The sequence below is a fragment of the Harpia harpyja genome, chromosome 13, assembly GCF_026419915.1.
Source record: "Harpia harpyja isolate bHarHar1 chromosome 13, bHarHar1 primary haplotype, whole genome shotgun sequence".
NCBI lineage: Eukaryota > Metazoa > Chordata > Aves > Accipitriformes > Accipitridae > Harpia > Harpia harpyja.
This window is the reverse complement of record NC_068952.1, coordinates 23,363,136-23,380,988: the sequence shown is the minus strand read 5'-3', so window position 1 is coordinate 23,380,988 and position 17,853 is coordinate 23,363,136. Positions and strand designations below refer to the sequence as shown.

General features: G+C 34.9%; 1 protein-coding gene across 1 annotated transcript in view; it reads left to right on the top strand.

Moving 5' to 3' along the window:
* The window catches only part of DNAH8 (dynein axonemal heavy chain 8), a 148,501-nt gene that overhangs the window by 81,995 nt on the left and 48,653 nt on the right, over window positions 1-17,853 (top strand). The window contains 12 exon segments of the mRNA XM_052806646.1: window positions 1,188-1,322; window positions 3,733-3,855; window positions 6,730-6,943; window positions 7,480-7,589; window positions 8,140-8,303; window positions 11,921-12,113; window positions 12,507-12,629; window positions 14,316-14,446; window positions 14,794-14,947; window positions 15,413-15,577; window positions 16,160-16,386; window positions 16,780-16,898. Coding sequence (XP_052662606.1) covers window positions 1,188-1,322; window positions 3,733-3,855; window positions 6,730-6,943; window positions 7,480-7,589; window positions 8,140-8,303; window positions 11,921-12,113; window positions 12,507-12,629; window positions 14,316-14,446; window positions 14,794-14,947; window positions 15,413-15,577; window positions 16,160-16,386; window positions 16,780-16,898 — 1,858 coding nt within the window.

Genomic DNA, 17,853 nt, shown 5'->3' with positions numbered 1-17,853 from the left:
GTTTGGTTACAATTCTGAAAAACATACTGCTGTCAGAGGACACGTGGACTCTTTAAGGATCCAGAGGGCCTTTCTTGCTAAGTCAGTTTATGTTGTCATAATTAGGTCGGGGAACCTGGGTAACAGATTTAAAATTCCAATTTAGGAGAAGAGAAGGGGTGGATAGGAACCAGTGTTCCTTAAAGGAAGGATAATGTTCTTTTGAGGAAAGTTGAAGAATAACTGCCTGCTTTGAAAACAGGTGATTTTTCCTTTGTTGCTGTTAAGTAGTAGTTCTCAGTTTCTTTTTGTGAGTGGAGCATAAAACACATTTCAGAGTTTCACTGCTAAATTGCTTCCTCTCCTACCCGTTTTAATGGACTGTCTAACAGGGGACACGAGCACTACAATACTCACTGCAAATCAATTTTGTGTATCTCCTCACACATTCAGTTTAGAGAAAAAGACCGGACCAGGTATTTTAGACAATATACAGAAATATAAGAGGAGCTTCAAAAGGGACTATATTTCCAGAGTCTTTTATCCATCTAATTGTTTCCCACCTTCACTAACATTTATCACATAGATATTGCTTAGTCAGGTAAGACTGCTGTACACAGTTCAGTGTCTGTTGTTCGTATTTGTAATTATCATTACATCATGTCTTTACAGACCTTTAAAGTATCTCTTTTAGTGTATGCTTGCGAGAGAATATAGCTACATCTAATCTATATTGTATTGTTGGTTTAAGGACAATGCTGGGAAGAAGGAACTATCCTTCTATTACAAACAGGTGTCACAAAGGATACCTATAGAGAAACCAAATAATAGTAGAAATTTTACATTCAAATTAGATGTCAGAGACTACTTTCCATTATAAAGAAAGCTTTCTTAGGGTCATCCACTACAAGAGACTGCTGGTGAATGTGTTGGAAAGTGGAAGTTAGGCAACTGGAAGAAAAACCTCTAGTGCATTCTTGCTTCATCATTTCTTGTTTGACTTTTTGTAAATAATTTTCTTGGAGAATCTGGGTGGGATGAAAAACACATACTGTGTCACTGCATATGGAGACACAGGAAAAACCTACTAGAATAATATATCATTCCAAAGTAGACACAGAAAGAATCCCTTTCTCTAAAATAGGTCTGTTATGTGTATTTAATGAAAAGTTTTGACACTACTTATGTGATTTAAAAATCTGTTACAGGCAGTTTTGCTCACAGGAGAACAGGGGACTGCAAAGACAGTCATGATTAAGGCATATGTGAAGAAATATGACCCAGAAGAGCATTTGTCAAAATGTTTAAACTTTTCATCTGCCACAGAACCATTTATGTTTCAGGTAAAAATACAGATTCTAAGCAATTCTTGCACATCACTTCCTTGCTAAGTATTTAAAGTCTACTCAATTCTGATGATAAAAGGAGTGATTTAGATATAAAGTCTAAAGGATCTTTTCCCTCTAAGTCACTTAAACACTTCAGAAAATTCCATAAAAAATAATTTTTGCGGATCAGAATAAAATACAGTCACTCACATAGAGATACATTTATTCATGATTGCTGTGTGCTTTTTCATTAAGGAATTCTAAGGATCCATTTTTTTGCTGAAGACCATTCCTTTTCATTTTAGATTAATGAAAATTTTTGGTTATACATCTTCATTTTTTTCCTGATTCTTTAGTTTTAACAAAAATAAAAATTATAATAAAAAGCAGATTTCAACTTATAGATGCTCTTATCTTTCCTCAGCTCTGGAGTGACTACAGCATCAGAAATCCAGTCTTTAAGGTCCTCTAGCATGGCAACTTTGTAGAGATTTCCTTTTCGCAATCTAACTGCTAAAAATCCATATAAATAGAAACAAATACTACAGATAGTTTTTTCAAGTGATTGAAAGGATGATTTATACCACTGTGCTATGATTCAGTAGTACTAATTTGCTAGGATGTGATCCTGTAAGTTGAACTGCCTTCATTACTAATTCAAAGTAATTAATTCATGGTGACAATCCTCTAGTAAGATAAAGTAGTCATTCTGGAATATTTCTTGATTGAAAAGTCTGCTCATGGAGAAGGTCTTACAAACTCCATCCCAAAATCAAGCGTCTTTTTTTAAGAAGTTAATGTAAATGTTATTAAGAAAATGGTGGAAAGTAATGGCTTAAACATCGATTTTTTGAAATTCCAAACACACAGAATATCTGCTGAGCTTTTCTTTTATGAAGATCTGTAGCCATCGTTTATGTCAAACTGTGAGACAGAATAAGGCAGGCATCCTTTCATGTGTGCAAGATTAATTGAGCAGTCAGTATCTCTGTCTCAGTGTCCTTTACTTAGCGTATTAGGGGTCCCTAGAGCATTACTGTCTTGAAAACAAAACCCAGACTTCCTTGTCTCTGGTACACAGAGTCTGTGAAAGGATCTTATTGTTTCTTGTCTCTGCTGCAGTACTGTAGTACCTCAGAAGATATGCTCTTTCTTTTCAGCTAGCTAGGTGAATACATAGCTCACTCTGCTAATTTTCAAGAGAGAGGTGTAGCAGAAAAACAGTTGAAATGCTTTCTGTTTCAAAAATACTATTAATACTTCTATCTTTATGACAGCATATGCCACATTACTCATATAGGATGACATTGATGCTTGTAAAACTAAAAAGTTATTTGTCTAATGAAAACATTTGCTACCATCTTGTAAGGTATTTTTTCTGTCATTGTTTATGTTCCAAGTACCTTTAGAAAGATTGTAAAGCCGTAGAACTTTGAAGATATGTTTCAATTTTATATCAGTGTCTTATTTGTCTATTGCATCCTGCTTCTTATCTAGTTCAAAACTCAGTCTTAAAATATTATTGCCACCAAAACATTAAAATGCTGCATTACTTAGCTTACAAGATATCTGGGAAATGTAAAAGGAATCTAAGTTGCCTCTGTATGGTCTGCAGTTGTACTGCAAATATAAAACAATTGAGCTTAGTGAGTGAAAATACAAAGCAATCATAATTTTCGGACAGTACATGGCAAACTCTCTGAAATCAGATTCCATTCCTCTCCAGAGCTACCCTTTGAAAGGGAGATTCTTAAATGTCTTTCTAAATAAGTCTGGTATTTATGAAAATTATGCTGTAGATAATGAAAATACTATTTCTGCTTGTTGATATTCTAGCTTGCTCATAATTAATATAATTTTGATTAATCCTTCATTTCTCAAATTGTGTGTAACCTATCTTCCCACTATCTCATACTGATTTGAGAAGCAAGAGAAAAAAAAGATATGCAACAAAACTCACAATTTCTGATCTATTCATTTTCTTTTGTCTTAGCAGTTTCTCTTGCATTAATCTTGGCATGTTTGAAGACTGAAATACAATTCACAAGATGTAATATTTCTTACAGACATAATGTGTCATACTAAATTTAATGTTGTTTTAGTTTGGTGACTTCATGATAATAATTGACTTCAATGCTGGTAATGAAATAATAATTTCCAAGTTTGAAAACTTCTTAAAAACTTCTCTGGTAGCCAGAGGTGGGTTGCAGGACATAGCCCTAAGGCCAGGGGATTGCATAGGAATGAGTGTGATGAACAGGAGAATAGGGTTCCTTAATGATGAATCAAAGATGAAACTACTAACAAAAAGACGAAATCACTGGATAAGTGCTGTAGCAGAAAGCAGTAACTAATACATTTTTTAATAATACATTTTAAATATTGTTGCTTTAGATGCAAAACAAGAACTTTCTTTAATTTTTAGAGGACAATAGAGAGTTATGTGGACAAACGCATTGGAAGTACTTATGGACCTCCTGGCGGCAGAAAAATGACTGTTTTTATTGATGATATCAATATGCCATTTATCAATGAATGGGGAGATCAGGTAAACTGGTTTTTAACAAATACAACTTATTCTCAAATTGTTGTGATTTTTTTCTTTTTTAACATACATGGGAATTGGTGGACTTCCTCAATATTTTAATTAACTGTTAATTATTGGAAATACTTTCTAATTATGGTACACTGATGAAGAAAAAGAGCAAATTCAGTTTACTGAAGAGACGTGTAGGATAATAGTGTCATATCTTACATTATCACCCCTTTCTCATATTTTTGTAAGACTAAAAAAGCATCACTGTACTAAAGTACCATATTATTAATTTCAAGATATGAAACAAACAAACTTTCTGCAAAACAGAAATGTGATACCTTGGAGAAAGTAATAAAGGTTGTGTCCAAATTCAAGGGTAACACATTGGCTTGCAAACTGGATTAAAGATTTTTGGCTTTTAATGACCCCATCTACAATTTGGGTGTGTAACATTCATATGCCTATACAGACCCAAAATCAGGCAAAAGTCTTACAGTTCCTTTGCATAGTAGGTCTGAAGTATTTCCAGCCCAGCATGCTAGGTCTTCTGGAATTTCTGTTGTAACATAAAGACCAAGAATGCTTACCATGACATTTTTTAATTTGCTCAGAGTAAATAAAAAATGAGAAACATGAGGCCTCTGTGCACTTTTGAATGCTCAGGCTTTCTGGCTTCTGTGAGGCTCACAGTTTGGGTCAGGGCTGCTTGTAGCATTGAGCTGGTTTGTTAACAGTGTGGGTAGTAGGTCTGGTTGTGAGAGTGGGCTTGGGCAAGTATTTAAGTGGCAGTATGGATATAAGTCTATGTAGACTGAACAGTTCCTCCACTTTAGAAAGCTGGTTTTGTCAAAATTAAATCCAAGCATGTGTTTTTAGTGTCTCTGAAGTGGAACCTGGCCTTCTACCTTGTATTGGGTTTGTGTGGCAAGGTTTTGGTAGCAGGGGGGCTACAGGGGTGGCTTCTGTGAGAAGCTGCTAGAAGCTTCCCCCATGTTCGACAGAGCTAATGCCAGCTGGCTCCAAGATGGACCCACTGCTGGCCAAGGCTGAGCCCATCAGCAACAGTGGTAGTGCCTCTGGGATAACACATTTAAGAAGGGGAAAAAGACTCTGTGCAATTGCAGCCGGAGAGAGGAGTGAGAATATGTCAGAGAAACAACCCTGCAAACACCAAGGTCAGTGAAGAAGGAGGGGGAGGAGGTGCTCCAGGTGCCGGAGCAGAGATTCCCCTGCAGCCCGTGGTGAAGACCATGGTGAGGCAGGCTGTCGCCCTGCAGCCCATGGAGGTCCGTGGTGGAGCAGATATCCACCTGCAGCCCATGGAGGACCCCACGCCGGAACAGGTGGGTGCCCTAAGGAGGCTGTGAACCCCTGGGAAGACCATGCTGGAGCAGGCTCCCGGCAGGACCTGCGGACCCGTGGAGAGAGGAGCCCATGCTGGAGCAGGTTTTCTGGCAGGACTTGTGACCCCGTGGGGGACCCATGCTGGAGCAGTCTGTTCCTGAAGGACAGCACACCATGGAAGGGACCCATGCTGGAGCAGTTCATGAAGAACTGCAGCCCATGGAAAGGACTCACGTTGGAGAAGTTTGTGGAGGACTGTCTCCCGTGGGAGGGACCCCATGCTGGAGCAGGGGAAGACTGCAAGGTGTTCTCCCCCTGAGGAGGATGGAGCGGCAGAAACAATGTGTGATGAACTGACCACAACCCCCATTCCCAGTCCCTCTGCACCGCTGGTGGGGGAGGAGGTAGAGAATGCAGGAGCAAACCTGTGCCAGGGAAGAAGGGAGGGGTGGGGAGAAGGTGTTTCAAGATTTGGTTTTATCTCTCATTACCCTACTCTGGTTTGATTGGCAATAAATTAAATTAATTTTCCCCAAGTCGAGTCTGTTTTGCCTGTGATGGTAATTGGTGAGAGATCTCTCCCTGTCCTTATCTTGACCCACAAGCCTTTTGCTACTTTTTCGCTCCCTGGCTGAGTGGGGGAGTAATAGAGCGGCTGCATGGTGCTTAGTTGCTTGCTGTGGTTAAACCACGACATACCTAAATGCCAATATATACCAGTTCTTTGGTTTGCATCATTTGCTCTTACTTGAGAGAACTTTAATCTGTTTAAAAATTGAAACTAGTGTTGAATAACCCACAACATTGAGCTGCTTGACTGTAGTCTAGAACATAGGTGGTTGTGTTTGAGGAAAAGCTCTCACAGGCCCAGAGAGTGTTCAATAATGGGAAGGATCGCCATTATGGAGGGACCTCGACTAGGTCTTCCATTATGGCCTCAAGACATTGCTGAAATATTTTTGTGGTGGTTTGTGATCAGTGCCCTGCTGCATATCTTGTGGCTTTGTTGCAGTACGTGAGCACGTAAGGCTTGCTGAATATCATTGGAGCAGTTGCTATGGGGGCAAACTCTGGTGCCTCCTGATCCGTATAGGTGCTGTAGAATGGAATGTGGAGTGAATAACCTTTTCACAACGAACAGGTTCCTATTTCAAAAAAGAATTATTTGTTTTGCTTCAAAAGAGGCCCGAGGGAGAACTGAAAAGCATAGTTTGAAAATCTGGAGCTGAATGTCCAGCAGCAAAGTATGGAACCAAACAATTTTTTTCCAGTTCATTGACTTTAGTTGGTTAAAAGGAATACAAATACATTTTGTTGATATTAGATGGTAGTACAGCTCTGAAAGAGTTTTTCTGCTGTTTAAACTCACCTAAACAAGATCTCCTGTATGACTAGGGAAGATAGTTTAATCTGAATTTAGATTAAAGTGAAAACCTTTCTCTAGGGATTAATGGTAGATATACAAGAAGAAATTAAATTATCAGGGTACATTTTCTTTTCTTGTTTGAATTTCTAATTTATACAAGTTACATAAACTTACAGGTGACAAATGAAATTGTTCGTCAGATGATGGAAATGAAAGGAATGTACAGCTTGGATAAACCTGGAGACTTCACTACAATTGTAGATGTACAATTAGTAGCAGCAATGATACATCCTGGAGGAGGCCGTAATGATATTCCCCAGCGTTTAAAAAGACAGTTTTGTGTATTCAATTGTACATTGCCATCCAATGCATCCATTGACAAAATTTTTGGTACTTCTTTCTCTTGTTTTAGTATATCATAATTGACTTAAAATGTGTAAAAGTATGTTCTCTTTCTCACTTTCATCACGCAAATTCAGACTACTTCCAGTGAAACAACTGAAGCTGTATTACAGCAAAAATAGTGCTGTGGAAGAGAAATCAACCCTTTTAAATGCTTGTCTTTCTAATTTTGGACAAGCAAAATAATTAATAAGGAAATAATGGCATTTCGTGGAAGAACATGAGCACTGTTATTACTATGTAGGTTACCATTCCACCTCTGCACTATCTGAAATGCCCTCTGTTGCTAAAGTTCTCAATTCTGTTAACTTTGTCAGTATAGTATATTGTTAAAAGCCAGCACTTACTGCCAGTTGTTTCTACACTTGTTCAGAAAAGCCATGGACAAAAGAGAAAAAAATATTTCATCTGTAATTTAAAAGCAAATTAATGTTTTAAATAAGTACTTATATGCCTTGCTCACAAGCTACCTTATTATATCCTACAACTTGAGATTAATGGTATATTGCATTTTATCTTTTCAGGTATTATTGGCTGTGGATACTTTCATTCCTGTAGAAAATTCAACCCTGAAGTATGTGATATGGTGAAAAAATTGGTCCCAACAGGCAGAATATTGTGGCAGTGGACAAAGGTGTAAATTACAGGGAAAGTTTTATCACAATCAGTCTGAACAGAGTGTCTATTAGTGTAATTTAGGCACATATTCCTTAAGAACATATCTGTAACAAGAAAAAAACAGGAGACAGATGGGCTAAAAAAGTTTTGGAGATACATCTGGAAAATATCAAATTTCAGTATACAAGACAGATGAATGGAAATACCAGTCCATTCATTCCTATAGTTTTATTTATGTTACCCAAAGCTTTAATCACTATAAGGTATAGGGAGTGAAAGTCTTTATAAATTATAATTTTTAATTTATAAAGCCCAGAGCAACATATGAAATAATTACATGTTATAAGAATTGGGGTTCTACATTTAGTGCTAGATCCTGCTTCCAAACAAATAAAATGTTTTTGGTGACTTCTTAGAAAGAGTTTTCCCACAGTATTATGTGTGAAAATTAGTAGGTTTGTTATTTTTATATTTTATGTGTTATTAATTATAAATTTATCATTTATATTATTCTTGCTTCCTTCTAAATGTTACTGATTTTGAATATTAACAATATTTTTCTTTAGACAAAGATGCTGCCTACACCATCTAAATTCCACTATGTCTTCAACCTTCGAGACCTTTCTAGAATTTGGCAAGGAATGTTAACTATAAAGGCAGAAGAATGCAACAACAGTACTGTCCTCCTAAAACTTTTTAAACATGAATGTACAAGAGTAATTGCTGACAGGTATAATAACTAGCATTTTATATTTAGTAGGTTTAACCATTTACTTCGCTTATGCTCATACTTCTGTAAAACTTCTTAATATGATAAACCTTATTAGGCCAATATGAAAAATTTTAGCTTGTTTTACATGCACTCTACATTGGGGTATTATGCCAACAAATGTCATGCTACGTACTGATAGATTATCTCAGTAATTAGATGGACAACTCCAAAATATACACATATTCTGTGTTTTAACCTACATTTTATTGCACTTATCTTTGGCTACACTCAGCCAGTTCCTCTGTAAAAAAGAGGACTTTATGGTGTCCTAAATTCATACACAGAGAATAATTTAAAATTGCTTTGATCTCCTCACAGAAAAAAAAAATCACATGCCTATGATTAAAAAATGGCCCATCTCCTCTAAATCTCCTTTAAAATATTCATAAAACAGATACATTTATGAGCTGTAAGTGTTAAAGATCCAGTAATATTTTTGTATTTACAGTGTTTCAATTTCTTGTGAAATTCTAGATGTAGTACTGTAGCTGCCAGTAAAAACTTGACATATGCCCACATCTACTGTGGATTTTAACGAATATAATTTCTTATTCTGAAGTCCTGAGGAAGGGCCTTCATAATTTTAATGAAATTAATGCTTTAATTATAAAGCATTAAAATTAACTGTTGACTCTTAAAAATATATATGTGTATTTTATTACACTGCATTTACTTTATAAAGCTATCACAAAGTGAAAGGAATGAAAAATGTCTTGCCATGCACACAGGAGGGTATATTATATTGCTCTTGATTTTAATTAGACCTAAATGCCTTGAACTGGCAAGTGCTTAGGGGTTACCTTCCATGACCAGAATTTTTTCAATAGTCAATGTAGTTGCAGAAGTCTAAAATGGAATTTATCTATTTTGAGATGCCGACTACATAAATGCAGTCTGGTGCAGATGATTTGGCATGGTAGCAAGCAAGATGTATACATAATGATTGCATTGTATTCAAGCACAGTCAGGCTTAATCACTATTATTGTAGTAACTTGTCATCATAAAGGAAAGAGCAAAGGCGTAAAAGAATTCTAAGGAGTTCCATCTCTGTTTCCAAAAGATAAGAAGGACAAAGTGAAATCCTCCTAAACATATATTGGTATGTGGACTTTAACATGTACTCAGTCAAAACAGAAACAAAACAAGATATGTAAAACTTAGAGATGAATTACAAATTGCCAAAACTGGTGGATGAAACAGCTGCCTTCCATTTCAGGTTGTCATGGTTTAACCCCAGCCAGCAACTAAACAAGACGTAGTTGCTCACTCACTCCTCCCTTCCACCCCTGGTCGGATGGGGAGAAGAATTGAAAACAAGTAAAACTCATGGGTTGAGATAATAACAGTTTAATAATTGAAATAAAAATAAATTATAATAATAATAGTAATAACTGCAATGAAGATAACAAAAAAAGAGGGAAATATAACCCAAGAAAAACAAGTGATGCACAATGCAATTGCTCACCACCCACTGACCAATGCTCAGCCAGTCCCTGAGCATTGATCTGCCCCTCCTGGCCAACTCCCCCCAGTTTATATACTGGACAAGACATCATATGGTATGGAATATTCCTTTGACCAGTTTGGGTCAGCTATTCTGGCTGTGTCCCCTCCCAAATTCTTGTGCCCCTCCAGCCTTCTTACTGGCAGGGCATGAGAAGCTGAAAAGTCCTTGACTTAGTATAAACACTACTTAGCAATAACTAAAACCATCAGTGTGTTATCCACATTATTCTCACACTAAATCCAAAACACAGCACTATACCAGCTACTAGGAAGAAAACTAACTCTATCCAAGCCAAAACCAGGTGTTAGAAACAGTTCCAAACAAAACATAGACCATTGTCAACCAGTTTTGTTTACCGTCCCCACTTGTATCTTCTAGAATCCCTCATTTTCTTCCCTGAGAGCTCTGAATCAGCTGGCTGATGTCTTCTCATTTTCCCCAGGAAGGTGCATTAACAAACTTGAGTTAAGAGCCAAGGAAGTAAGATTGATATTTTGACCAGTTCTAATATCCCAGAGGAACTCTAATTTGAAAATCCTCCTCACTTTCTCCTCTCTCCTTAGATACATATGCTGAGTTCAGAAAATGCATGCAGGAAATCTAAAAGGAAAATTTATCCATCAGTTGTCAGGAATATAAAAATGAAGGCCAGAGCTTTCTGCTGGCTTTAATAGTTATTTCTCTATAATCTGAGAAAGCCTACTCAGTGTAAATCCACTACAAAGTCTAGCGGTGCTGGTGTTTCTAAGTGCCTGAACTACCATATATTATACAAACTTATAAATTACCTGAAACTGATGTATATGCATTTATATGTCCAATAGAGTGCTGTTGATGTAAAAAGGGGCAAAAATGTTCAATTTGAAGTTAGGATCATACATACTGATGCAGAAGTGTCATACAGCTTTGAGTCTATTATTTTCTGCTCTAAAGTTAGGAGCAATATCACTGATGTGTACTGAAATGTTCTTATATTTTTTTATTTGTTGTGGGGAATTTAAAAAGACATGGAAGACACATATTTATACAGATATGTTATATATTAGAGAGACTGTAGTCATGCAGTTTCTTCTTCTATGCTGCTTTTAGATTCCATAGTGGTTAGTATTATGTCATCACTAAGAAACTCTAACAATAATGAAGTATATAATGTATATTAAGGCTGTCTATACCACAGTTCTTCAGTATTCTTTGTCTTAATTGAAAACTCAGAGCACTGTGTACAGCTTTTCCATGTTTGTCCTTTTTTCCTCTCAGTTGTATCACTGAAAAGGAAAAGAAGTAAAGATGATTTTTTTTTTTTTTTCCTGTAGTGAGCATTCCCCTTTTCTGGGATTGAGGTGGTTCTTGCCTTTTGTTTACCAGTTACTACTGAGTACCAGTCTTCATTGCTTCTCAGATAATCACAGGCACAGATAATCACAGTAGTCAAAGATCTTGATCTGTATTAAAACCATCTTGAACCTATCAAGGGAAGCAGATACAGTTGTTTAAACAATGAAATGTAGTCACCAGTATTTGTGTTTGCAGACTGTTTTATTTCAATCTGTATTACTCCCCGTCCCAATGTATATCCCTCTTTGTTAATTACAGATTTTGGTGCAAGGATTGAGAATGAAGTCAGGTTGTAGTGACATATACTATCTTCCTTTCACTATTCCTTATCTCATTGCAGTTTCATAGGCAGTACTATAATAATATAAATTATGCTGTTCTGCTGCAGGTTGAAAGATGATATGGGTCACTCACCAATGGTTATTTCAGAAATCATTCAACCTTTTTCATCCTTTTTCATCTGACAAATTAAATGGTCTGTCACTGCCTAGTTCTAGGTGAAAGTTGGAAAGTCAAGTTGGTTTTGTGTTTTATGTGATTGACTATTATACTTTAGAGTATGGAAGCATGTAATTTCTGTGATTATTGCCTAATCTATTGTCTAATATGTATTGCCTAATACGTATTTTTTCTTGAAATTTTACAGGGTTTTTTTTAGTATTTAATTATCTGTTTTTCTCCCTATATAACTAGAAATAATTTTTTTTAATTGTACTAATCTATGATTTTTAGATTTATTACTCCTGAAGATACAGCCTGGTTTGATAAAACTATTACTAAAGCGATTGAGGAATATGTGGATACAGACTCAACAGAAGTTCTCCAAGCTGAACCATATTTTGCAGATTTTTTACGGGAGATGCCTGAACCAACTGGTGATGAACCAGAAGATTTCGTGTTTGAACCACCAAAAATTTATGAGGAGGTATTTCATTTTACACTTAAAATACTAGGCACCTAATTTTTCCTTTAATTATTAAGTATGTTATACTGCTGAACTCATATCATACAAAAAGTTTTGTTGAATACCTACTATGTTTTTTGTGAAGATATATCTAGATTTTTCTGGCTTTAGTGATGTTAAAGTTAATAATGCCATAAAAATGTAGTTTATTCATTCCTATTCTCCATGCTCCTTTTTTTCCCCACCATTAGCAGAAAATTTCTGCTTAAACACAACTACAGTCACTACAGTGAATTAACAAAATAATCTCATTATTTGTGGCCAATAAATGAACTCGTTTGTGTAAAACAGTGCAGTTTTAAATTCTGAAGGGCCATGCTAGTACAGTTACTGATTTTTTTTTTTTTCCCCCAGATTCCCAGCTTTGAATTTCTTTGTGAAAAATTGCAAATGTATCAGAGACAATACAATGAATGTATTAGAGGATCATTTCTTGATTTGGTGTTTTTTAGGGATGCAATGACACATCTTATTAAGGTTTGGGGTTTGTTACTTTTTTACTAGTTTAACTGTTCAAACAAGCTATGCTTAGAAGGCACATTCTGAAAAGCTACTCTTAATCCCTAAACTTGCTTGTCATCTTTGCTAGTGATTTTCAAGAACTAGGAAAGAGCTACAGTCATTTTACCTGTTTGCATGTTTTGTAATAAATACCTTATTTTATATATTTGTTTAAGCTTCTATGTATTCAGAGGTATGAAGATTTTCCTCGATAGGAAAGGTGTGGTCATAAAGAGCCATGTTTATATTTTCTATATAGAATGATTTTTAATCATTAAGAATTCAGAGAACACTTCAAAGGTATCTCTACCTGACAAGTGACCAAAACAACGTGAGGTAGAATCTGATTGGATTAGAGAAATGAAAAGAAATAAAAATCAGGGCTGTAGTAGAATCAGTGTGTAGGGTTGAGGAAAGCCTCAGTTTAGAACCAGCTGAACCCCTATTCAGAAAGGCAGATATAAGGAAAAAATTAATCCGAAGTCAGAATCTGATTCATGGGGGAAAAAAAAAGCTAAGCATGAGATTTGTTTGAAGCACTGTGCCTCAGATTTAGGAAGTTGTGTTTGTTATCTCAGGAATTACTTTAACTTGATGATCTGTTTACTGAAAGATACATAGAAGCCACAGTGAAACCAAAACAGGAGATGTTTGGTTCTTCTCTAGTTGACCTCAAGTGAAGTAAATAATTTTGTTTGCTTTGCCTTTAAACAGAAGAAAATAATTTTATTTTTAAATACAGTTCATGTGATACTAGGTGAATTTCAGAAGACTTTGAGAGTCTCTGATACTCCATTTCCATTGGCAAGTTCTAATCAGAACATCTAGGATATGCGTTTAGGTAGTAGAAAGGAGCCTGGCTGTCACTATGGTGACAATAAATGTACCTCATAATTTCACATTTAGACTTCTATTTTAATATAGTTATCTGGATAAGCTCAGAGGGAACTGTGCATAAAACCAAAATTTCTTTGAAGGAAAAAATGAATAGAATTCAAAGGCTTGATGTAGATGCCAATCTTTTGCATTTTGTACATAATTTACATGAGGAGCAAAGCAAACTGGAGCATCTTTAAAGTAATAGAGCACTAACATATAATAAATCCAAGGAAGGTGTGATGTATATACAGGAGATGTGTAAAAAAGCAGTAACTTAGTAAATTTGTAATCCAGCTTTTGTATCTGGGAGACTGCTTAAGAAAACTATCTCAAAGGGAATATTGAAGGCAGATAAAATAGAAGATAACACTAAATAGTAGTTTAAATGTGTCCAAGTCTTTCAGACTCTTAAAATTAGGAATGTAGTATGTTTGTTCTTCTACCTAAAGTTTTTTTATTGATATTTTTAAACACATTCAGGATGATACCTTCAACATAAAGTGGAGCTCAAAATGTCTCCCCTTATGTATTTAAATCCTATGTGTAAATGATTGTAACCATCCTATATTCTTACATACAGCTTTTTCATTAGCTACACAAAATTCCTAAAGAATGTACAAGTGTTCTTTGGAGAGGAAAAATTTTCTGCAAGTATCATTTTAATAATCTTTACATTATACTCCAGTAAATAAACTGTAGAGTATAAGTTTTTTTAAAATTTTGTTAATTATCATTTTAATTTAAATTTATTAATGAGCTTTTCTTCCATTTTTTCCTATATAGATTTCCCGGATAATTCGGACAGCATATGGGAATGCTTTACTTGTTGGAGTTGGTGGTTCTGGAAAACAAAGTCTTTCAAGGTTGGCTTCCTTTATTGCTGGCTATAAAATATTTCAGATCACTTTAACCAGGTAAGAAATGCAAGAAATATATAAATCCAATTTATGCTATTGCTTTCTCTTTACATAGTCATAACCTTATATTTTTAACAGCTGCCTCCCCCCCCCCCCCCCCTTTTTTTTCCTTTTCATTTTGTCACCATTTAAAAATGTGGAAAACAATAAATTCTTATCTGGTTTGTATACAACACTGGATTGTTTGAGCTGAAAAAGCTGGACCATTTGTTAGCTATTCCTGAGGCAAAATATTTGTGTTTAGAAAGGATGGTTGCACTATCACTTATAAAACACTATAATCTGAAAATAGCAGTATTCTGAGTTGTCTTGAATTAACAGATAATGTTTATTATTCCTCCTAGATCCTATAATGTAAGCAATCTGTCAGATGATTTAAAATTGTTGTATAGAACAGCTGGAGTAGAAGGAGAAGGCATCACTTTTATTTTCACTGATAATGAAATAAAAGAGGAGTCATTTTTGGAATATGTAAATAATCTTCTGTCTTCAGGTGAGGTAAGAGTCTCAATGTGACAGTCAATGTACTTTAGAAGCAGAAAACTGCAGAATTTGTTCCCACTAGTTTATTTCTATTTATTTTGGTAATAAATCATAGAATTAATAATGATTAAGTCAAAAATATCTCAACTTTTAAAATAAAGAGTGCTCTTGATATGGAGTTCCTTTATCTCTATTTCAGTGTAAGCCAGGAAAAGATAAGGAGCTGTGATGTGTAGTTCAGTAGCCTTTATTAAATGAGGATTCACTGGCCAGTCAAGGTCTGTACTCTTCCTGAGTTAGACTTCCTAGTTTTTAATGGAGTTACATATGTCTAAATCAGGGACAAATTTGGTTTTTAAGCTGTCTAAACTGTATATATGCAGAGAGAGAGAGATGATGTAAACAGAAAAATATTTATAAACTCTATAATAATTAGATCCATGCAATTTATATTCTTATCAATTTTAATTTTATAAAAAGATATCTAATTTATTTGCTCGGGATGAATTGGATGAAATCACCCAAGGATTAATACCTGTGATGAAAAAAGAGATGCCTCGGTGTCCTCCTACCTTTGATAATCTTTATGAATATTTTTTAACTCGGGCAAAGAAGAACTTGCATGTTGTCCTCTGCTTTTCTCCAGTAAGTTTTTTCTCATATCTGTCTTCCTTACTTCCATTAGCAAACTATCCTATAAGGTGTGACAAGATTATTTAAGCTTTATATTTTCAAGGAGATTTAAAGATGCATAAAAAGATTACTGAAGTCTGATTATAATTGCTGAGATAATAAAAGTAATGGTACAGTTGTCAGAACTTAAAAGCAAAATACTTAACAATTAAATAATTCCTTACATGTTAAAGTAATTTTTATTTTTTCCTCCTGGCATATTCTTTCCTAATACAAATCAATGAATATATCTTTGTGAAATTCTTGCTTGTTACTTGAAAACAAGAATCTAATGGAATTTAAAATAAGTTAACTGAAGTTTTAGAATATTAAGAAACATTTATATTTGTGATGAAATTCTTTCTCCAAATTTCATAAAATACTGAATGTTGGAAATTTAGCAAAATATTTATATAAAATAAAAAACTGTGCAGGCTGTTCTAAGCAGAAAATTAGCAAGAAAAAAATAGACTATTTAGGTTTTTATATGAATTAAACATTTTGATCAACCTAATTAAGTATCATATTGTAAATTGACAGTGTTACTCTCTTTAGGTTGGTGAGAAGTTCCGTGCACGTTCTTTGAAATTTCCTGGTCTCATATCAGGGTGCACCATGGATTGGTTCGGTCGATGGCCCAAGGAAGCTCTTGTAGCTGTAGCCAGTTACTTTCTTTCAGAATTTAATATGGTCTGCTCTGCATCAGTTAAAACACAAGTAGTGGAAACCATGGGTCTCTTTCATGAGATAGTTTCAGAAAGCTGTGAGAATTATTTCCAAAGGTAATATTTTATACAAATGCAATAAATAATCCCCAAAGTGTTGCTACTGATAGTGTTTTTTTAATTCATTGTGTTATATGAATCAATAAGTGTCTTTTTAAGGCTAATACAAAAATAAATCTGCTATATCAATGTATGTAAAGGCCATGAAAACTATTTACTATTGTGGTGCAAATTCATTATCTTCATTCTCACTATTCAACAATCTTTCACATCACTTATGTGGATAAAAACAATGTAATTGGAAATAAGGGTTTGCATTATGAAGAAATTTGATTTTGACTGAACTAAGGACTTGTTTTATATAACCTTCTGTTTCATTGGAAATAATCAAATGACTGTACACATCAAAAATATGTACTAAGTTGATGTTGCCAATATATTATGTTTTAGGTATCGAAGAAGAGCTTATGTAACACCTAAATCCTATCTGTCTTTCATCAATGGCTACAAAGAAGTTTATACTGAAAAGTTAGAGAGTATTAATGAACAAGCTGAACGTATGCAAATAGGTAAGCAATATAAGGATAAACATATATTTCCAGGTATGGTCTCAAATGATCTGTGTTTTTAATATTAGACTTCTTATTCAGTGATCACTTAAAATCAGTTCTGCTGGATCACAGTCCAAAACTGGTAGCATGTGAGGACCATTTCCAAGCACTCCAGCTATCACCAACTCACAATGATTCTCGTACAAAAATGCCTCAAAGAAGCTGCCAGCTTAATCATTCATCTCAGCATTATATTAAACTGTAATATTTCCAATTTAGCATTTGTAATAGAAAGTAGAACCTGAAAGTGGCCAGAGAGAGCATGTGATGTAGTAGTGTAGAGAGAGGTAGCTCTAAATACAGTTAATTTACTCTGGACTTGTCTATGGAAATTCTTGCTATACAATTTGAGCACTTCACAGTTGATTTATTTCAGATTTCTGCTGTAGAATAAGTAACTGTTACTTGTGGTCATTTTATAACTAGGGATCTAAAATACAGAAAAGTATGATTGAAATGTCCTTCTAATGTTGGATATCTGTTTGAAATGACCTTAATTTTTGGCATTAGATTAGTACTTAATGGGTTCAGAATACATTTCCAGTTTTCTCCAGTTTGCGTCTAGACATGCTTTTGTAAATCTACAAAGGCAACTGAACAGCTTAGGAAACTTGGTCTATATGGGAAAAGTTATCGTATATCAATCTAACAGAATAGCAAAGTCTACATTATAAGATTTTTCATACAAAGGTAAAAGGATGTCACATTTAGACAATGATTAATAATGCAACTGGTACACTTTACATAAAGAAAAGAATAGAATAAGAATGTGTAGATCACAAACTGTTTGCTGAATTAGAGTGGACTGCAGAGGAGTAAGTGATCCTCAATATTTTCACATTATGCAAATTTCCCTGTATGGATCTGTTGCCATTTCTTGAAATCAGAACTTATCATTAGTCTTGCTTGACAT